The sequence below is a fragment of the Cotesia typhae genome, unplaced genomic scaffold (assembly GCF_013202065.1).
Source record: "Cotesia typhae breed Kobodo isofemale line unplaced genomic scaffold, CoteBio_Ctyphae contig_37, whole genome shotgun sequence".
In the NCBI taxonomy this organism is placed as follows: Eukaryota; Metazoa; Arthropoda; class Insecta; order Hymenoptera; family Braconidae; genus Cotesia; species Cotesia typhae.
Window position 1 is genome coordinate 450992 of NW_027423745.1, and position 24326 is coordinate 475317.

General features: G+C 35.0%; 1 protein-coding gene and 1 long non-coding RNA gene across 2 annotated transcripts in view; one reads left to right on the plus strand and one right to left on the minus strand.

Annotated features, from left to right (window-relative positions):
- The window catches only part of LOC141526874 (neurexin 1-like), a 703605-nt gene that overhangs the window by 429146 nt on the left and 250133 nt on the right, over positions 1-24326 (minus strand). The window contains exon 8 of the mRNA XM_074242012.1: positions 17444-17635. Within this exon, the coding sequence (XP_074098113.1) occupies positions 17444-17635 (192 nt within the window). The remainder of the gene's footprint in view (positions 1-17443; positions 17636-24326) is intronic.
- LOC141526878 (uncharacterized) overlaps positions 1-24326 on the plus strand; it is a 254810-nt gene that overhangs the window by 63082 nt on the left and 167402 nt on the right. The gene's annotated exons all lie outside the window — the stretch shown is intronic.

The following is a 24326-nucleotide window of genomic DNA, read 5'->3' on the forward strand; positions in this document are numbered from 1 at the left end:
ATAAGTTATAACAAAACTTAAATTTATTTCTGTTGAAAGTACGAAAGACATGAGCTCATCAATAATGAGTCATATAAATACCTAAGGGCCTTATTATTATCGTCTTGTTGTAAATACGAATGAGTTAGTCTGCCATTAGCCCTCGTACCGAATAGGTCTATTTTATATTTACTTATCTATGTATATTTATAATGTTAATGTTACTACTTATACTTGCCATCTAATAAATTTGTAATACCCCGAAATTGCGCCTATTTATTTCATCAGGTTATGGGCCCAGTAGAGAATACGACCTAGTCAAAATAAATAACTAAATAAAGTGTTGTGAAAAAAAAAAAAAAATATGGAAAACGGTTGATCCTGAAAGCCATCCTGAGATCAAAGAAATAGCTGTTCTATTTGTAACAGGGAAAACTGAACTTCCCATGGTCGTTATCGACCACTTTATTGACACCACGATAAATAAGGATTTTTCCTTACCGTTCGATTTTTGACAAGTAGTTCAGACTTGTTACCGGGCCTGCAAATCGAAAGTCCCCACTGCTGTCCCCGAAAACGAAGCGGGGTTGACAATAGGAAGGTTCGAGAACTTGAAGTTGAGGGTTATAAAAGAGCCGGCAAAAGAAACATCAAAGCTTTTTGAGCCAGGCCTTGGAATAAGTAACGCTTTTGAGCCAGGCTTTTGAGACAGTGAGGCTTTCGGCAAAACAGTGAGTGAGTGTAGTGCTGTGTAATAAATTCTGTCATCGATATTTAGGACCATTAAGAAGGAAGTCAATGTACGATTCGGAATTGGGAACCCTTTACTTGGAGCCAGATAGTTTATTCGAGACGAGAGAGAGACCAACCAGCTGCTGATTTCGCCAGTTTCCACCAGGACATCACTCAACGTTTGGGGAGTTGTAAAAGTTAAGTCAGGTATTATTATTATAATTATTTCAGGCCAAGCTTGAATTTGTAAATTGAGAGGCCGAATGAACTGTAATAAAATTTTGTCAATTAATGATCGCTATTGTCTCAGATGTCACTTTTAATTTACTAGATTCTTTTGTAAGTAAATTATTCATAAATGTCAATTATTTAGTTTGTTACAGGCCTTTTAGTTATGGGAAATTATTTAAGTAAAATTATCTTGGTAAAATTTGAATTAGTAGAAGCATTTGTGAAATTTATATAGTCAAGGTAATTTTGGAATATATGTAGTTTGAATATTTAATGAGGCTTGTTAAATTTGTAGAATTTGAAATTCGAAATTTTGTAAAATTAATTCTAGGCCGTTGGGCTGAATTTAATTAATTTAGTTAATTTAGTAAATTAATTTATTGAGAAAATTGTTAATGAATTTAATTGAATAATTTTAATTGATAAATTTTAGTAATGAATTAAATTAGTGAATTTGGTATTTTGTATTAAAGGAATGTTAAGCGTAAAATTTCAAGAATTTAGATAATTAGTAATTCGGAGAAATTTGAGTAATTGGAGAAATGTGTGTATTAAGTTAGCGTCCAGTGGACGATTTTTGTATGGAAGAGAGGGAGTTATTTAGAAACGTTGTATAGATGCCCGAGTCGGGGGTACAACGGATTAAGTTAGGAAACCGCTGCGTAGACGCCCGAGTCGGGAGCGCAGTCGGGAATAAGTTTTAATTGGTATTCCGTCAGATTGACAAGGTAAATTGGTATTTCGTCAGTTTGACGAGGTAATTAATTGGTATTTTATGGTATTCCGTCAGGTTGACGAGGAAATGTTAATATTTTAAGGTATTCCGTCGGAGTGACGAGGTATAGAAAATTGGATATTTAGTTGTAAGAATATTTGGCAAGGGCCAGCGTAGGTGAAAGGTTCTCACAATTAAGTTAGTTATAAGTAAACTGTTAAGTTTTGTAATTTGATTGAATAAATCAATTTCATTTGTTATAATTTTTCTCAGTTTTATTTACAGCCCTCTCGGACTTCTCACGACCCTGTCTTTTCCCCTCTCATGCTTCTCCGGTTTCTGGGACACTGTCTAAAATCCCAGTCGCGCCCTTTCTAAAGAGGAAAGGGATGGCTAACTGGACCTGGGCAAAACACCTTGGTTACATATTCTTTTGAGCTCTTCGAGCTCGAAAGTCTGGTAGATGTTTCGAAAAACGCTATTTTTCAAATTTTCAAACTCAAATTTAGAAAAGTATTTTTATAAGGTATAGAGAATCATTCGCAAGTCGTAAAAAACGCGTAATGGAAATTTATTTTTAACACTGTTTATGTTCCGAATCGATTAATTTTTAACGGGTTTATTTGCTATCAATTTTATTTTGTAAGGTCATCAGCTTACAAGTTTTTTGAATTGATCGATTTATTTGTTTAACAGCCATCTGTAAAAATGAATTTTTGAAAAAAAATGATAGTTTTCAGGTATATCAAAATTTACTGGCCTGAATAAATATCAATTGTATAGATATTCTAATGTTGATTAATTTTTTAATTTGAAAATTTTGTTTAGCTCTTTTTTTATTTTCATTTGTTTGTAATTAATTTTTGATCGGATACAATACATATAATGCTATTTTCTATTGAAATTTTTTTAACGACTATGTATTGTAATAAAATCATTTATTTTTGTTTGAAAATCGTATCCAATCTCGGTTTTTTGATTATACAATAATTTCAAACACAACAAATTTAGTAATGAAAAGTCGACTTAACATAAAATTCATTAATTACGAACGAAACCAAAAAGGCAAAAACCAATTTTAAATTAATTGTATTATCGCAAAAATCAATCTGTTTAGTAATTAGATAATTCTAAGATATCACACTTCAAATTTTTTGGAAGATTCAAAACAGTAGAAGAAATTTGTTAAAAATTAGTTAAAAAATTCTCGAGTTATATATAAAAAAAAAAAAAAAACATTTATTTTGAAATTTTTCGTTCATGATATCTCTTGAACGAAACAATCAATTTTGTCCAGCTTAGTGGCGATCGATGTGGTTTTGCAAGCTTAAGGGCAGATTAGTTTTTTGAGTTGATCAGTAGAGCCGTGTAAAACTTATTCCAAAAAATATCGGAGTTATGTTACAAAAACACTCGTTTCCAAATATTTTATCGAGGATATCTCTCGAACCAATCAACCGATTTTCTCGTTTCTGGCGGCGATCAAAGCAATTTTTTTAGCTCTAAAATTATTTTACATCATCAAAAACGATCCGAGAAGAAATGACGGAGTTATGTCAAAAATACACTTTTTTCGATTTTCTTTCGTTCACGATATCTCTCGAACGAATCAACTGATTTCGACCGGATTAGCGACTATCGGCGTGGTTTTTCAAGCTCAAGGGCAGATTAGTTTCTAAAGTTGATCGATAGAGCCGTTTAAAAGATATTTCAAAAAAACCACTTTCAAAAATGATTTTTTTCTTATTTTTTTTTGAGATTTTTCCAGATTTCTTAAAATCTATTGGTCCGCATCGGTTTAAACTCTCAGGAAATCTAAGTTCGAGGGAACTCTTTAGAACACCGTTTAGTTCGGTCCGATCGGTTCACTCGTTCAAAAGTTATAAACGATTTACATAGTCACACACACACACACACACACACACACACACACACACACACACACACACGCGCGCGCGCGCATACATACAGATATAGTGACAACATCGCGGGGATGACTACCCCTTCCTGTCAGGGAAGCTTCCTGTGACCTTCAAACGTCGAGATCTGATGAAAACTCGATTTTTGCAAAACGGGGTGAAAACAATAACTTCCCGATTTTTGAAAATCTGAGATTTTTAGCGGGAAGTTAAAAATCCATACGTGCCAAAAAATGGCAGCGTCAGTAAAAATTGATCAGCTAACGAGAGATAATTATAGTACATGGAAGATACACATGCGAGCCATTCTGAAAAAGCCATTCTGAATGACCTTTGGGGGTATGTATGATACCCGCAAACCAACGGAACCTGCCGACGCCGTAGCAAAATGGATCAAAAATGATGGCAAGGCTTAATCGGACATCCTGTTCGCGGTGAGTTCAAGCGAGTTAATTGCGTTGGACAGTTTGAAAAGCTCTAAAGAGATATAGGATAAGTTGAAGTCGACTTATGAATCAAGGGAAGAAAGGCATCATTGCTAGAACATTTGGTATTAACACGTTTACAGGAGGAAGGTGACCTCCAAAAACATGTAAATAATTTCTTCGATACAGTAAAAAAACTTAAAGAAATTGGAGTAAACACAAATGATGAGTTATTAACAATTCTATTATTATATAGCTTACCTGAATCATTTACCATGTTTCGTATAACAATTGATCTAAAGATGAACTCCCCAATACCGAAATTTTTACTATAAAAATAATGGAAAATTACAAATGGAAAAGTTACCAATTATTCTTGCCATCTAATAAATTTGTAATACACCGAAATTGCGCCTATTTATTTCATCAATTTCACTAAATCACCACATTGGATAAATTTATAATACTCGGTAACGAAGTACAATAAATTTGTTGTATGAATATATTATTTTTACTCGAAGTTACAGATGATTAATTATTAATAATAAACGTAGTAATATTCATTTACCGTAAAATAATCATGATATGAATAATATAAACTTATTAATTAAATAATAGAATTTTATAGATTTTAGTAATTTTGGTGAGTAGTCACCTAATAGTGGTAATTGTAGTATATTACAATTAATAATAGGTCCTGCATACTTAGGTGCTAATTTCACGCTGTAGCTATCGACTTTTTTGCTTAATTTTTTATTTAAATAATAGACGCGATCCCCGACCTGTAAATCGATAGATTGAATAGAAAACCGTTTTTCATGTTGTTTTCGCGGTGGTTCCCGAGCTTTTAATATATAATGTTCTGTAAATGCCGAAGTTCACCTATTCTACTTATGCGGGATTTCCAAACGGTTATATCAGTCTCGTTAAAATTTTCAGTAACAGGTGTGTCTGATATAGGGTGTGGATCACGGCCATGATTTAAGTAAAATGAGGACACACCTAGTGCGGTGTGGACTGCGGTATTGTAGGCAAATTTTAGGTCTGGTATGTGAAGGTCTCAGTCTCATTGATTTTGTCCAGTAAATGAAATAATCGTCGGTTTTATTGTGCGATTACAGCGTTCTACAGGGTTCGCACACATGTGTCCTATTGGAGTAGGCGTAAGTAGGATATTGTACTGTTTTATTAGGGCCAAAACGTCTTTATTTATAAATTCTTTACAATTCTCTGAAATAATCTGTTTAACTGGGCTCCAGGGGGTTAATACTCTGCGTAAATGTTTTATTATTTCTTTGCCAGTTTTTTGTCTTAATGGGAAAATTTCTAAGTATCGAGTGCAAATGTCTTCAATTACTAATGCAAATTGGAAAACAAATGAGGACTTAGTGTAAGGACCTATGGTGTCCATGGAGATGATAGTCCACGGCTGAGTTGGTGGTCTAGTACCAATATAGCCTTGCGGTTTACCTTGATTACTTTTTGTTTTAAGACAGCTTTCACAAGAATTAACGTAGGAAACAACATCTCGCAACATACTGGGCCAGTAATGGGTCTCGCGAATACGCCAGTAAGTTTTATCAATACCTAAGTGTTCCGATTGAACATCGCAATGTGCTTTCTCGAGTTGGGGCTTGATTTCAGGTTCGGTAAGAACGATTTTCCACGCAGTAATATCACCTAGAATTTCTTTAACTGCTGTCGGGCGGTAATAATATAATCTTTTGTCTTCATACTTGCATTCGGGATATCTTTCCGGAAATTTTTGGACTACTCGGACTTTTTCGTTATACCATAAAATTTCAAGTTCAATAATGCTACGATTTTGGATCAATGAGAGTTCTGTTAGTCCAGGATCTTCATAAAGGCGTAATAGAGCATCTGGAGCTTTATTTTAGGTTCCTCTGTAGTGAATGATATCAAGTTTGTAAGCTGATTGATCAATAGCCCACCTGGCTAACCGACCTGCTGGATCTTTCAAGTTGTAGAGCCATTTTAACGCGGAATGATCAGTATAAACTGTAACTGGAAGACCTTCTACATATCCACGTAATTTCCGTAAGGCCCAAACTCCCGCGAGGCATTCTTTTTCTGTCGTGGTATAAGTAATTTCAGCTTTATTCAGAGGTCTGCTCAGACACATGATTAAATTTTCTCGATCTTCTTTAAAGTCGTACTGAGTAAGAATCGCACCTAGTCCGGTGTTACTCGCGTCAGTGTATAGGCGATAAGGGCGATCTGACTCAGGCAAAGCTAACGTGGCTGCTTGTAATAGAGATTTCTTAGTCTCAACAAATGCTTTTTCTTATATGTCGGTCCATTTCCAGTCTACACGAGTGCTTGTTAGTTTATTTAAAGGACCTTGGACTTGTGTAATATTTTTAAGGTGTTTGTGATGCCAGTTTACAAGACCGTTAAATCTACGAAATTCCTTGCGGTTAGTAGGTTGCGGACATTCGGCTATCAATTCGAGTCGCGATGGCTGCGGACTCATGTCTTCTTCATTAATTATGAAACCTAGGAATTTAACTTCGGAAAGTCCGAATTGACTTTTTTTTTCGTTCATGTTGAGACCCGCGATTCGAAAAGCTTCAAAAACAGATTGTAAATAGGTCATGTGTTCCTCTAGGGTATTACTGATAATAATCCAATCGTCTAAATAAACAAAAATTTTTTCTTGAGCGCTGGGTAAATATTTCCGAGCTCTTTCCCAAAGAATTTGCATTACGATTCGGAGAACTTGGTTAGTGAGAGCTTTATAAACACTAAGGGGCGTTAACAAGTCCGAATGGCATACGAATTCATTCGATTTGGCCACGGCCATCGACACAAAATGCTGTATTGTGTCGACTACTCTGTTCAACTAATACTTGATGAAAAGCGTCGCTGAGATTAATGGTAGAAATAATTTTTGCGCCTCGGAGGCTGGATAAAATTCGGTGCATGATCGGTAACGGGTTCGCTGATTGCTTGGTCTTTTTATTTAAAGGACGATAGTCGATACACATGCGCCAGGTATTATTTTTCTTCGCGACCATAACTGGTGAACAAGCCCAGCTACTATTCGAGGGTCGAATGTACCCTTTTTCGAATAATTGGTCAACTTTTTTATGTAATGCTTTCATTACTGGCTGACTGGGTCTGTATGGTTTACAGCGTACTGGGGTTTCGTCAATTACTTCAATGCGATGTTGTACTAGGTTAGTAATTCCTAATGTGGTGAATTTATTTTTATCAAATTCTGTCGCGAGAAAGTTGCTTAGTTCTGATCGTTCTGATGGAGAGAGAGTGTTTAATGACAAAGGCTTGGTTTTATTTGTACGAGAACGAAATTGATATGTGATCGAATTACCGCTTGATACCAAATAGCAATTTTTGATTCTACATGAACATCTGCAGACTGCCAAAAGTCTAAACCAAGAATAATTGGGGTTGACAAACCAGGTAATACGCTCAACCAGGTTAAAATAGTTTTTCCATCGAGTTCTACTTTAAACGGCGCACCTCCGCGGGTGTATATTGAGGCAGAGTCGGCTAATGTTACTTCTACGGTACTCGTGGGGTCTGGGCTAAGTTCTCGAAGTTCGTTGCCTTGGATTCGATTGTATGCGGTCTCAGAGATGTAACTTCGTTCGCCTCCACCGTCTAACATGACTTCAATATCGAAAGGTCCTATTGTTATATCCGTAGTCATGCGACTTACGAGTGTTGGTGCCTGCGTATGCGATAGATATGTCCGATTCTGATGATTGGGACCGTATATTTGGATAAGACAGTCGGGTGTTTCGTCATGGTCTGATTTGTAGTCACAATCATCATAATCCTCATATTCCAAATCTGAGATATTTAATTGCGGGGGATCAGGTAGCAAATCCCATATTTGGGAAGTACTAGCTCTACAGTTGTGTTTGATGTCGGTACAAAGGAGATTGACCAAAGTGCTCTCATGAGTATACTCAAATCTTAAACATCTATACTTAATATCTAACATGGGTTATTCTCATGGCAATTTCTACTATCGTTCTTATGAACGCGATGTCAATTGGCGGCTGCACATGCGCCCCATGACTTAGCGGGAAGAAGACCGGCAAGCCCGGAGCACGAGGCCGGTGGGGACGCCATGAGCGGCAGTTGTACTGGGACTTGTGACTAGTGCAATATACCTGCGTTCTCTCTGACTTAGAAATTATTCCATTGTGTTTTATTATTTGCTAACGTAATTAATTATCAATTAAATATCATTTTCTTATACTTAATTAAATTCATTGATTCGACATTTGTGCATTAATTTTAAACTTAATATAAATTCGTGGTAAAATATTTAAGACGCTAATGAAAAGTACGTCGTACTTAGCGTTTAGCATCGCGGCCATTGTCTTCAGTCGCGTGATAAATTAGACGCAATAAATTCTCATTGTTAAAAGTTTGTCAAGAATCTTCAATTCAGTTTCATAATATTCAATTATAATTAAACTCATTGTTAATTAGTTATATTTTGCAAGTGTTAATTGAATTTAGTCAGTCGTAATTATTAACTTAACTTCATTGATGTGCTTTATTTAATTAAATTTAATCGTGTTAATTGTTAAATTCAAATCAAATTTACAAGAAACAAGGTACATTAATAAATTCATATGTTTAATAATTTGTTGAGTTATTCAAAAAATAATTTAAATTAAATAGTAAATTCTCGCGTAAATTAGAAAACTATATTCAACTACTAATTTAAACAAAATATTCAAATCATTTAAATCAAAATAATTCGATCCTCTCGGATCATAACATAACTTGATCCCACTGATCAAGGATTCGATCCCAGCGATCAAACTTATAACACAACTCGATCCCAGCGATCAAATTCAATACTTGAACCTACTGGTTCTTTCAAACCATTCTAAACACACAGTCAATTCTCTTCCGATTACAAACACACGATCCTTTCTGATCATAATTACATTTTACATCTCTACTGAGATATTAACGGTTGACGGTTAACCACAATAACCTAACGGCGGCTGAGATCTATTCTCACCCCTCATTGCACAGCAGTGCAAACCATATATACATTCATATCAACACACATATTCATTCACATAGCTCTCAACTGTAACATCTTCGAGGAGTTTTTCTCTAGCAGTTGCTAGAGTTTTCTCCTCTTGGGGAATAAATTAATCACAATTATTCACCCCAACACCGAGTCTTTTATTTTAAAGAGATAGATCCTGAACCAATTCCTAACTAATCAACTACATATAGAAGAATTACGGAAATTCTCCTTAGTGGAGAGTTTGCGACAATACAAGTTGTCATTAATTGGCTCTACCAAGATATTAGCTGGAGAAATAGATAGTACGTGAGTTTGACTAACCGGTTTAGTAGTACTAGTTGTCTCTACTGCAACGATTTTGGCCCTGGCTGCTGTAGAGGGATACACCAGGGCACCTACTCGATTTTTGGATCCGGATTCCTCGGCAACGGTGGTAAACCAGCTCTGTCCCGAATGTCATGGGTGGTTTTCGCGCAACATTTGTCGGCTGTATGTCCATAACGTCCGCAGCGTGCACCGGGCGCGGAAGATGGTGGTGCAGAGAGGGTCTGTTGTGAATTTTCAAACATGCCCTATATTACTGCTTGAAGATTGTTTATTGACGATACTAGCGTGTCTGAAGTATCGTCGTCTGGCTGTTCTTCACGATAATTGAGTTGTTTGTTAGTTACAACCGCGTCTAGGGTAGTTTGTCCGTTGTTTTCCATGTTTGACGCGTCTTGATCGGGGTCTGTATCGGTAACGGCATTCATTCGCGTTCTTGATTTAAAGTAGCCCTGATTTTGTACTTTTAGGTTACTCGATTTGGTTTACTGTTCCGGCTTAGGTGGATTACAAGTATCCATAATCGATTGCCATGCGCCGATGCGTTGATATAGCATTGAATAATTACTGATATGTTCTTCGGCAAATTTAAATAAGAATTTGGAGTTAAATTTTTAAAAAATGATTTTAATTTGTCGATTTCCGGGTAACGGCTCTTCTAATTGGGCAAATGCGCTTTGCATTCGATTAATAAATACCGCTCCGAGTTCATCGTCGGCTTGTCGATATGAATAAATTTTTTGTAGGAGAGATTCGTCTGTTTGGTGTGTTTGCCATACTTTAAAGTGTATCTTAAAGACTGACCAGTCGATAAATAAATGTTCGTTTTGATAATACCAGTCTAGACTCTTGCCAGTTAAAGATGAAGCAACTACTGTTCTAAAATTATCTAACGGTCTATCATTACTGATCATTCGCTGTTCTAAACTTTTAATAAATTTTATAGCATCCAGTTTTACAGACTAATCGCGCGAAGGAAAAATTATATTTAATGATTTTGCAGTCCGGCAAATATCATTAGTCCGTAAGGGTGCAACTGTACTCGGGTACTGTGATCTGTGCTGTGTAAGTATGCGCCACGTGAGGTACAGTAGTATGAGGCTGTATGTGTGTGGCTAATATATAGTATGGCATCGGTGGTGCTGTGGAAGTTTGAATTACATGTGGTAACGTGGTGTATGCTTGTGCGTGTGTAGCTGGTAAATGCTGAGACCTGGCGGTACGAGTGGTGGGATATACGGGTGCGCGTACGGTGAACGCGCAACCCTACTGAACGTTGAGTTTTGTACTGTGGTAGCGGGAGGTAAGCGAGGTGTGGGCGGTACGAAATGATTTCCCGCCGAGAAATTAGAATTTGGTAATAATTGTCGCGGTTGAAACGCGTAAATTTATCTAATTAATTTTATTTCATCATCGTGAAAAATTCCTTAGAAATTATTTAGCAACGTGGATTATTGAGTTCGAGATTCATTAATTAAAATTGTTGAAAAATTCTAAAAGAAATGGATTTATTTTAATGTTGAGTATTCAACTTGTGACTACTTTTGAATAAATTTCCAAGTCGGATTAAATTCAGATTTTAGAGAATTAATTTGTTAATTGGAAATATTCGGTAATTTTAAGTATAAGCTGATGACTAAATAGTTGAATTAAAGTAGAATTTGGAAACTTAATTTTGTCAATTCTTTTAATATTCAAAAATAAAATAAGGTAAAATCAGTGTATGTGTAAAGACGTGTCGGTTGTGTGTGATAGAGAGTGTATACATTCTCTGCTTGTTGATGTTTTGCCGAGCAGAGGAATGTTAGTTATTAAGGGGTATTTGTTTGTAACGATCTTCTGCTTATTCATGTTTTGCCGAGTAGAAGAATCGTAGAGTGTATAACGAACTCTACTTGTTGATGTTTTACCGAGTAGAGTGATTCAAAATTTTAGAGCGTAAGAGTCCGGTGGACAGCGCGATTTAGTTCAACATCATGATCTCTACTTGTTGATGTTTTGCCGAGTAGAGTGATCCAAAATCTTAGAGCGTGAGAGTCCGGTGGACAGAGCGATTTAATTAGAAACACTGTCTAGTTGAAGTAGAGACCAATTTATTATGACTTATTGGCTCGCTACCTCTGATTCAATGGGTGAGGACAATCAGAGATATCAGCTCAATGACCACCTGCCATTAGTCCTAAATAATTATCGACTCTTAGTCCAAGAGCTGATGACGAATTTTGGGAAAGTTTTTTAGGCGAGCTGAAATTGCGAAAAATTATAATTTTGTCAATTGGTGAATCCGGTCCTGAAAATCGTTTAGCCAATTAGCGGTTATTTCGCTACTGCGCAGCATGTAACATTTGCAAAAAAAAAATTTTAAAAAAATGTATTTTTGGCAACTTGAATTTTTTTTTATCTTTTAATTTATGATTTTTAGAACTCAAAAAAAATAATTCCTGGCGTTTTTGTCGGTTATTAAGTATTAACTGTCGTCTCCAAAATTAATTTTTTTAAATTACCAAAAAATATTCTTTAGGCAATCAGAAATTTAAATCACGTATTTATTAAGTAATATCAGTAATACCTGCAAATCGTCTGACGATTTCGCGGGTGATAAATAATTATTTGACAGTAATAAAGTTTGTAAATAAGCGCAACAAAAAGTCTTACGCGCAGCCGTAAGTGCCACAAAGATAGCTAATTGAGGCTTGCTGGCAGCTGCCGGGGCCCGAGCTCCTCGCGCTGTGAGTAGTTATTGAGAAACCACGTGTTTACAGCACAGTGTTCGAAACAGAAATATTTAATTTTTTATATTATTTTTTGCTAAAATTTTATAATTGATTAAAAATCATCAAATTATTAATTTCGTTTGCAGCATAAATGATTTAATTAAAAAATTCAATTATTTTAGTCTTGGAAAAAAAGAAAATTGAAAAATTAGGAAAACGTTTGACCCTGAAGGCCATCCCTGCATCTTTCCGCTACTTTCATGATTAAGGGCTCGAAATTGCACTTATTATGTTTTTGAGCTCTTCGAACTCAAAAATCTAATTTTCGTGTAGTTTTGAGCTCTCCGAGCTCAAAAGTTTGATAGGAGTTTAATAAATCACTATTTTTTTAATTATCAAACCGCAATAACATTTGAATGAATGAACCGATTTTCACGCAGTTAGCAGCATTCGACGCAATTTTTCATGTTCTACGATATACTTTCAAAAAAGAGTCGATTAGACTGGACATTTTGGTGTAATTCCAAAAAAACACTTTTTGTCAATTTTTTTCTTCAATGATAACTCATGAACGAATCAACCGATTATGACCAGCTTGGTGGCGATCGAGGTGGTTATTTGATGTTAAGAGCTGATTATTTTTCAAAATTGACCGATCAGGCCGTTTAAAAGATATTGAATAAATGTCGGAGTTATGTTAAAAAACCACTTGTTTCCAAATATTTTATCGAGGATATCTCTCGAACCAATCAACCGATTTTCCCGTTTTTGGCGGAGATCGACGCGATTTCTTAAGCTTTAAGATTATTCTACATCATCAAAAACGATCCGAGAAGAAATGACGAAGTTATGTCAAAAAAACACTTCTTTCGATTTTCTTTCGTTCACGATATCTCTCGAACGAATTAACCGATTTTGACCGGATTAGCGACGATCGGCGTGGTTTTTCAAGCTTAAGGGCGAATCAGTTTTTAAAGTTGATCTCGATAGAGCCGTTTGAAAGATATTTCAAAAAAACCACTTTCAAAAATGATTTTTTTTGAGATTTTTCAAGATTTCTTAAAATCTATCAGTCTGAATCGGTTCAAATTCTTAGGAAATTTAAGTTCGAGAGAACTTTTTAGAACACCGTTTAGTTCGGTCCAATCGATTCAGTCGTTCAAAAGTTATAACCGATTTACATAGTCACACACACACACACACACACACACACACGCGCGCGCGCGCATACATACAGACATAGTGACACCATCGCGGGGGTAGTCAGGGAAGCTTTCTCTGACCTTCAAACGTCGAGATCTGATGAAAACTCGATTTTTGCAAAACGGGGTGAAAACAATAGCTTCCCGATTTTTGAAAATCTGAGATTTTTAGCAAGACAGTAAAAAAATTTTAATCTAAAATTAATTATTTATATTTAATACAATTTTGTAGTATACGGAGCCTAGTTTCCTACTTTTCCATAATGTTCTTCGATTGTATTTTAAAATAAGGATGATAAAACTTGACAAACAAAATTAAAAAAACGAATTCCAAGAAAAATCTTCGTAGTTAATAATTTTATTAAATAACTATAATAAATGAAAAATCAGAAACTAGGCGACGATGAATCATTTTTTTTATACTTGATAGGAACAATAATTTGTAGGATGACGGATTAAATGATTCAATTATTCTTTCATTTGCGATTTTTATTAAGTAAATAAATTATTTGAAATTAAAATGTATGAGAAAGTTTATTAAAATTAAATTATTCTGTTAATCTTCTTTGTAGTATTAAACGTCGATCATCTGTCAAAGGTAATAAAAGATCTGAAATTTTAGCAATTTTGTGTGGTGGTTGTAAGTCTGGTTAAATCGTTTCAAACGTCCTTCTTTTTTTTTGAACTGTTTTGTTTTGAATAACATGATCTTCATCAGCAGCTTCATCTTCGTGATCAATAACACCACAGCATCATCTTAAAGATCGATAATAATCATACTTTCTTCAGTATTATCTGCTGTGTTTCTGTGCACAGCGGTTGAATTGACAACGATATCCTGATAAATAATTCTCACCGTATCGTGTAATGTGTCTTTACCAGAAGCAGTGTCTACGAAGCGGTCAAAATTGTCAAATGCTACACCTGCATTTAATCCACTTGATTTTTTAATACCATCAGGACATAATTCTAATCGAGTAGAAGATGAAAACGTAGCTTCTGTTTCAAGCTCTTCAACGACGTGATAACTGCAGCAGTGGCCATATGTATTGATAATTTCTACAATTTTTCGACTGCTGGTTAAACTTTTCAAGGTCATCCCTAAGGTTATGTGTTTATTGGTCTTCAGTTTATCTCTCGTTACATTGTAAACCAAGTCAGCAGCTAGTGAGATGCTTAGTCTAAAACTGTCAAAACTTTCTCTTAGTTTACTGTGGGAACCAGCTAAAACCGTAAGACAAAAATCTTTCAAGGTTTCAGGGATGTTGCATTCTCCTTTCAACAAGTCTGCCGTTTTTATTTCTTCTGGTACTGCTTGTTTTTCAATGTCAAATATTTTTTGCCTCAAAATGAGATCCGCACTATGAAGGACGGATTTTTCTTCTAATAGAGAATATACATTCTCATCAATTTCACGGTTAATAGGACCAACAATTTTCAACTTCTCACTAAAAATCTCAGATTTTCAAAAATCGGGAAGTTATTGTTTTCACCCCGTTTTGCAAAAAACGAGTTTTCATCAGATCTCGACGTTTGAAGGTCACAGGAAGCTTCCCTGACTACCCCCGCGATGTTGTCACTGTGTGTGTGTGTGTGTGTGTGTGTGTGTGTGTGTGTGTGTGTGTGTGTGTGTGTGTGTGTGTGTGTGTGTGTGTGTGTGTGTGTGTGTGTGTGTGTGTGTGTGTGTGTGTGTGTGTGTGTGTGTGAAAGAGAGTGAGTGTGGGTAAGTCAACTGTTTATGATTTTTAAACAGTTTGGTCGATTTCATCGTACTTGGCGGTATTCGATAGAGCTTGGCCAATAATACATTTTAAATACAATTTTGACTGAGTAAGATCGGTAGATCTTGAGAAATCTTAAGAATACTAAGAAAAACGATTTTCTCAATGTGGTTTTTTTGGAATAAATCATAAACGACTCTACCAATCGATTCCGGAAACTACTCAGCTTTTAACATCAAAAAACTACGTCTACCTATGAAACTCCTTTCAGACTCGAAGAGCTTAAATGTATAGAAAAGCTATCTTTTAGAGCTCGGGGAGCTTAAAACAACACACAAATTGAAATTTTGAGCACGAAGAGCTGAAACACATCATAAGTATAATTTTAAGCGCTTAGGTATGAAATTAGCGGGAAGTTGCAGGGATGGCCTTAGGGGTTGACCGTTTTCTTAATCGGTCAAAATTGGTCTACTCGTTCAAGAAATATCATGAACGAAAAAAAACCAAAAAAAGTGTTTTTTCGGAATTACTCCAAATTTCCTAATTTTATCAATTCAAACTTGAAGATTCATCATGAAACTAAAAAAATTGCGTCAAATTCTGCCAACGGTGAGAAAATCGGTTGATTTATTGTAAAGTTAGTGTGGTTTGAAAATTTAAATAACATTGTTCTATGATACTTCTATCAGACTTTTAAGCTCGAAGAGCTCAAAAACAATATTAGTGCAGTTTTATGCTCCTAGGCATGGAATTAGCGGGAAATTGTACGGATGACCTTCAAGGTCTACCGTATTCCTATTTTTTTTTTTTTAGTTTTCGTAGAATTTTTCCAGACCTGAAAATTACGAAAAATTTTCATAATTCTCTTTGAAAACTAGACACATGGAGCTACAATTTTTTTGTGCCGAACAATTATTTTTCTTTAAGTTACAGCTCGTTGAAAATTACCAAAAAATTAAGAATGTTTTTATATCCCTTAATTATTTAGACTAGTGCATTTATGAGTTTGAAGAGGTTGAAACTTGTAAATAAAGAACCTACTGAGCATTTTGAACTCCTTTATAACAGGAAGTTTCAAGAATGGTTTGCAGGGTGAACCGTTCTTTAGGTTTTCTCTAATAAAAAAAACTTTAATGGCACTTACTATAGAACTTCGTTTTCTTGGTTAACGTACACGATCTCTGCCAAACGACGGAACTAATCTTAAAAGTTTCAAACCACATATTCTCAATATATTAGTTACAGCCTGAACTACAACCATATCAAAATTTTTGTTCTTGCTCTATTCTCGCTCTATTCCTCTAGCCAAACTATGGTGGAAATTTACTTTATTTTATGTAATTATCGTAGAAATTATTGATTCTCTCCTCTTGTATACAAAAGCCAATTCACAATCTCTGACTAACTGCGTTCCTAACTAGCTACGATTTCGTATAAACCTAGTTAACCAACTACTGTTAGATCCGACTGCTGAACCTACTCCCTAATATTTAGCTATTATATATGGCTCTTTACCGTAAGATGGACGGTGGCGTTTATTACTCGATAGGTCTTATTAGGTGACTGAATAGTAATTACGGACAGTGTCTCGGATAGCTTAACTGCTAGAGCCTTTGGCGCGTAACCAAACGATCCGGGTTCGAGTCCCGGTCTGAGCTGTCCGAGTTACTTTTTTCAGTTACCGAAAATTCCTACTGAGTAAAGGTCCTCCCCTTCCCCCTTATCCTTTATTTCCCTAATTCCCAAATTTGTCTTTAATGACAAATTTAGCTTTTATATATGGCTACCCGGACAGTCCCGGAAAAGGAAAGGGGAATCCGGGTTCGATTCCCGGTCTGGGCGGTCCGAATTACTTTTTCAGTTACCGAAAAAAGTAACTAGGACAGCCCAGACTACAGCTAAGGAGTTCCGGAACTGTTAACTTAAAATCTAAAATTGAACGTAACTTAATAAAAAGTTCTCAAAAATCATGTGTTATGTAGATCATCAATGGAAATTACTCGGGAAAATGGCAATATCGTCAGAAGTACATGGCAATGTGAACACTGTCAAGTATCTGTGTGTGAAATAGCTTGCTCTGTGGCCTACCATGAGAGCAATTAGTTTTCATCGAAAAAACTGACTATTAAATTATTAGGTTTATTGACAAATAAATTCTTTAAAATGTAATTGAAGTATTACTTATTATATCGTTAGAATTTATATTGAAATTTGAATGTTCTTTAGTGTTTATGTCTTCTAATTATTATACTGATCATCAACAAGCTTAACCGTATTGATAATGGAACCACATGTTATTACTTTGAATTCTAATGCATTATTCCTAGAATTACTATAGATACTTTCAACATTGTAAGTACGGATCTAATTACATTATTTATGGAGAAATACTAAACTAACAGTCATAATTTCTATTTTGTGCCATTCCACTTGCCAGAATCTTGTTGTTGTGCATATCCAGCAACGTCTATCGATTGTCCATTTATAACTAAATCTCGCATACAACCGACAAATCCTCGTTGAGAAGCGGTGCTCCAGAAAACAGGTGGTATGGTCAAAGAAGCAAAAGGAACTCCGATTCCACCAATATACAATAATCCATCCAAATCAAGTTGAGTTGCATCACCTGTAAAGTAAAAGACATTTAACGAACTAATTATCGGTAGAGTCTAGCGCCAAGTTCCGTTTTCAAACCAGACTACCGAGTATGTATATACCATATGCAGAACGGTTTGTTGAGGTTAAAAATTTTTTGTTACAGTTATCGTGATTTTTTTTTTAATTTCCCATTAAGAAAATTTGAAATTTTCCAGTAAAAGGGAGTTCTTGATTTCGGTATAATTTTCGAAAGTCGAGTTTTCATTGGATCTCCTGGTTTTGAGATCCTAGGAACCCATTTTGACTATTCCCGTCGAGGTGTCAGGCTGCGCGCGCACGCGTGTGTGTGTGAGTGTATGTGTGTGTATGTGTAAATAAATTTTAGTCGTGCGATTTCTCAAAAACTAATCAACCGATTGAATTCGATGACACGTCATTCGAAAGGATTTATTAACACTTAGATCTGATTAGAATAAGAGTTAATCCATTAAGCCATTTCAAATAAATTAAAAAAAAAATTAAGAAAACGGTCAACCCCTAAGGCCATCCCTGCAACTTCCCGCTAATTTCATACCTAAGCGCTTAAAATTATACTTATGATGTGTTTCAGCTCTTCGTGCTCAAAATTTCAATTTGTGTGTTGTTTTAAGCTCCCCGAGCTCTAAAAGATAGCTTTTCTATACATTTAAGCTCTTCGAGTCTGAAAGGAGTTTCATAGGTAGACGTAGTTTTTTGATGTTAAAAGCTGAGTAGTTTCCGGAATCGATTGGTAGAGTCGTTTATGATTTATTCCAAAAAAACCACATTGAGAAAATCGTTTTTCTTAGTATTCTTAAGATTTCTCAAGATCTACCGATCTTACTCAGTCAAAATTGTATTTAAAATGTATTATTGGCCAAGCTCTATCGAATACCGCCAAGTACGATGAAATCGACCAAACTGTTTAAAAATCATAAACAGTTGACTTACCCACACTCACTCTCTCACACACACACACACACACACACACACACACACACACACACACACACACACACACACACACACACACACACACACACACACACACACACACACACACACACACACACACACACACACACGCGCGCCGATCAAAATTGGTCGATTCGTTCGTGAGTTATCGTTGACGATAGAAAACCCAAAAAACGTGTTTTTTTGGAATTATTCCTTCGATAGAGTCAATTTCAAAGATTCATTATGAGGCTCAAAAAACTGCGATGAATGTCGCTAACCGAGTAAAAATTGGTTTTTTGATTTGGAAGTTGTTGCGGTTTTAAAATTTACAAAACTGTGTTTTATTAAACTTCTATCAGACTTTTCAGATCGAAGAGCTCAAAAGCATAGAATAGCTCACTTTTTGAGCTCGGATAACTGAAAAGATACATAAATTGTATTCTTGAGCTCGAAGGGCGCAAAAACGTCAGGCGCAATTTTAAGTACTTAGAAATGAAATGAGCGAGAAGTTGCAGGGATGGACTTCGGGGTCAACCGTTTTCCAAATGTTTCTTTCCATTATCTCTAATAATTCTTTAAATTATTAACGTCAGTAACTTTTTAATAAATGCGCGAAGAAATTTGAAACACTATAGCTAAATAATCCGATTACATTTCATCGCACGCATGGGAGCAAAAGAGGTAGCTGTTGACAAAAGAGTGTGCAGGATCAAAGCGAATGTGAATTTCTACTCTAATAAACAGAAATTTCTATGGTGACAAGGGTAAATACACGAGTGATCACATTTACTCTTCCTGAAGCATCAAGATCGGATTAGCTCTTTTGTTTTAAGGTACTTTTGTAAACAGGAATAATTAATCCTTAGAGTACACACTGAGTCAAATTAACCCCACTTGACTTCTGAAGAATTATAACTCAGAAACTAAGCATTTTATCGAAATTCACGTTTTTACATTTTTGGTACATAAAACAATGATCATTCGAATACAATCATTATTATTCATAATCAAATAGTTTTTCTTAGTAAAAAAATTAGGAAAACGATTGACCCTGACGGCCATTCCTGCAACTTCCTGTTACTTTCGTAATTAAGCGCTCTAAATTGCACTTATTATGTTTTTGAGCTCTTCGAGCTCAAAAGTTTGATGGGAGTTTAATAAATCACTATTTTTGGAATTTTCGAATCGCAATAACTTTTGAATGAATCAACCGATTTTCATGCGGTTGGCGGCATTCGACGCAGTTTTATCATCCTCAGAAGTAATTTTCAGGTTTTGATTGATCGAACCGAAAATTTCAGAGTAATCCCGAAAAAACACTTTTATCGGTTTTCTTTCGTTCACGATAACTCACGAACGAATCAACCGATTTTGACAGGGCTGGCGGCGATCGACGCGGTTTTTTAATGTTAAAAGTTGATTAGTTTTAGGAATCGATCGATAATGCCGTTTAAAAGTTATTCCAAGAAAACCACTTTTCGAATAAATTTTTTTTGAAGTTTTTTTGCAATTTCTCAATATCTACTGGTCCGCATCGATTCAAATTTTCAGCAAATCTAAGTTTGGTGAATTCCTTTCGAATGGCGCCAATCGCGATCAAATCGGTCAAGCCGTTTAAAAGTTATAAGAGGGTTACACACACACACACACACACACACACACACACGCGCGCGCGCGCGCGCGCCCGCGCGGATATCACCGCGGGAATAGTCAGGGAAGCTTCCTAGGACTTCAAAACCTCAAGATCTGATGAGAACTCGATTTTCGACAAACGGGGTGAAACCAATAACTCCCCGATTTTTGAAAATTTACAATTTTCTTAGCGGAAAGTTAAAAATTAATTACAATCAACTTCATTTTCGAAGACGAACTTATTCGAATAATAACCCGTTTCAAACATTAAACGGACATTTAGAAAAAAATAATCCAACATTTTTCAGAGTATCGAGATTCAAGCAATTATAGCTGTTTTTATAAATTTCACAAACAGTGTAATTATTTAGTTATGTCTAAGTGTCGGTTTGTTAAAGTGAAAAATCGAAAGTAATTCCTAGGTACACATAAAAATAATCAATACCATGACTTATAGTTCATAAAATTTATTGAAAGATGAAAAATAACAAATTATTCAACCCCAACACAATCATTACCTATATATATATATATATATATATATATATATATATATATATATATATATATATATATATATATATATATATATATATATATATATATATATATATATATATATATATATATATATATATATATAAATATATACGATGTTTCTCGCACATAGCCCGCATACATCATGAATATAGAGCATGCGTTTTGTAGTCATCTTTTCGAGGACATAAAGCACAACTTCGGTGTTTCTCCGATACGGGACGAGATTTATTTTGTAATGAAGACTGACTGATATTTAAAATTTCTTTAATTCCTTTTCGGATGCCTTGTCTGAAAAAAACATGACCTTCCAATCGTCTGCAGAGCCACCGTTTGACTAGGTGAATAGTTATCTGCTGGCAACATACTTGCGCACTTAGTTTTTTTTTGCTTATCCTCTTCAGCACCGACAAGTTGAGAGATGTAAAGTATACGACGGTTAACAATTGCTCGATCAAGAATTCCAAAAACAAATTGTACTGGCCATCATTCAGTGGTACGTGCGACAGTGGGTAATTTACACAGTTGATCGAAAGTGTCTGTTTTACTTATTGTTTTATTATAACGCTCGATTATACATGGTTTCAAATTATCAGAGTTAATTGATGTGGAGTGTAGGTAATAGGAAGCCACCAAGTTATTTTTTTTCGGCGCCCATGAAACAAGCGTGATTGACTCATGATGACAATATTTTGTGGTTCACTCTTTACCAGCAATTTTGATTTCTAATGAAATCTTCTCCTTGTTGCCATGGATAGAACCGGTAATCATTAAATTGTAAGATTGTTTTTGCATTTTTTCAATCAGAGGGATTGTCGTAAGCCAGTTGTCACATGTAAGCGAGCGATGCGTTCCATGAATAGGCTTAGTTACTTTTCGGAGTCGATATTCAGGAATAAATTCATCCTTGACTTGAATTTTTTCATTATAAAGAATAGCATTGATCTAAAAATTAAGAAAAAATTACTTTCATTAAGAGAGAATGTATCATTTACATTGCGGTCTAAAGATACTTACTAGATACGAATTTCTTCAACATCATTGAAGGTGACAATTTTTAACTTATATTTATCCGGTTTACTTTTGATCTAGACACGAAAAGGGCATTGACCTCGAAATTCCAGTAATTGTTCGTTCACTGTACATAGTTTATGCGCTTCATAATTACTGTGACATCTTCCAATAAATATGTTCCATATTTTTTCAATGCATGCAAACTTGTTACCTTGTGACCTTATGGATTTATCATCAAAACTAAGACATTTAGCTAAAAAATAAAATCTATTTAATAGCATGGTACAACGCAATAAATTGTAGCCATCTTCTAGTGACCAAATCTGTTTTGGATCAACATGATTTGCCTTTTACATTCCTGCATGATACAGCAATTCTATGAAAGCATTCATTCCAACTGGGTCTGTGGTGTGACAATAAACTTGGAGAGTATTTCTAGTCTTCGAAATTTCGTCCAGCACTAGTTGAATCTTGAAATTTGTATAATTCAGTACGGGCTGACGGATTTTTTCGGTGACGAATATTTTGCAGCATTCATGAATTTCATTATAATTAGCAGTTTCATTTATTGGCCCAGTCGTGAGTTCCGGAATTCAGACCGGAATCGATTACGGTCTAAAAAGAAGTCATATTTCAGTTGAATAACGAATAGTGAATTCTGAGAATGGATTTTTTTTAAGATCTAAAGCTCACAACTATCTTTATTATCTGATATCCATGCTAATAGCTGAGGTAGTTGCACCCAGTACTAGAAGATAAAATTTATACACTACAAACATATTTTTACCTAAACTTAAGTTCGGGAATTTGGAAGACCAAGTATAGCTACCTTTACCACTTGGAATAGATACAGGCCATCCCGATTTCCGTAAAGATAATTCTAGTGTGCTTTTCCGCGTCAAAGAAATTTGCACGTCGGCATCACTACAATCAGAGGAATCACTCGAAGTCTCTTCTTTAATTATCACCTCGCATGCTCCTTCTTCTGCATCACGATCAGATCAAAAATCATCTGTATCAGAATCTTTTCTCAGCAAATAATGAAGAACACAGTTGTTGTGAAGGTTATACGGCATTGTGTAAAAAAATATTACTCCATCGATAAAAACGAAAATTTCTCGTACTTCTTACAATTTACACATATTTGCACACTTAATTCGTGGAACAAAAAATATATATTATTTTTTCAACAGACATTCAGTAGTGCCCGCAGGAGTCAATTTGACCCCACATTCTCTTCGCTTGGCCGTTGTAACAATAATAAAAATAATACGTAGCATTCCCTTTGTATGCGTTAAAAAGGGAGTTTCACCTTCACAAATATATTCCGGATGTCCCGAATATTTCGACTAACGTGAGAAATATTTTAAGATAAAAAAAATTCTAAGGTCAAAATGACCTTTAGTGTACTCTGAGGTTAAAAACAATCATAATCAAAAAACAAACCAAAAATACATGAAAAAAGCCGTAGTTCAAGTCAGGATCGAAATTGACATAGACCTGCCAGCAAAAAATGCCATTTTTTAACCCGGAAGACTGATAGCATAGTCAGTGTCCAATGCTACAGGTTGCCTAACACTAAAGAACAGATTCAGTGCCAAGCTAGACAAGTCAAACAGTCTAATCTGGCAAAGGAATCTCTGCAACTGCTGGTAATTTGTGTTACATAAGTCTGGGCCCATGAATGAACTTTGTTGTACACGTTCTTTAACAGGTTTATGTAGCTGCACAGTTGGTCCCTTAATTAATTATAAATAAACTACAAAATACAAAATGAATGACAACCTACACCGGGCGCGATCTATCTACGGGCATGTTTTATGACCCGCTGAATACGAATTTCAAGTCAATTTAGGCCGCACATCCTTCAATTTCGAGTAAATTGCGAAAAACCTCAAAAGATAGCAAAAATTCGTTGTTTTGGCAAGAAAAAAAATTTTGAGATCTAAGGCAAGCATAATTTTCATGTATTCTAATCTGTTAAATACTAATTTCGATCGTACTCTAATCATAAACTTTTTTAATTCTAAAAAAATTGTAAAATATTCTTACAAAGTGCAAAAATCGTGAAAAATTGGGATTATCTTAATACAAAAATTTTGTGGACCCGGATTGACGAAGATTTTTATGTAATTTAATCTGCTTGATTTGATTTTGTAATAAATTTGACCCATAGTTCCCTCAAACATTCATAAAATTGCAAAAAATCGATAAGATAGCAGAAAATTGCCGCTGAAAAAATGGAAAAAAAATCATTTAAACACAATTAAATGAATTTCTTGTATTTTTTATTGACAAAATACAAGATTAAAATTTAGATATGCAAAAAAAAATTATAAAATCTATGAAAATGACGTATAAACAAAATTAGAAGGATGATTTTTCCTACTTTTAAACTGTTTTCCGGTGGTATCGAACTCTTTTATTTTCAAATGATCTACGAAGTGGATTTCTCTTTCGTTTGTTATTTTCTTTTGGTATATCTCTTTTGAGTGTCCAGCAATAGTCTGCCATCATGTTGATATTCTAATTTCTTGAAATCTAGTCTCTGTTTCACTTAT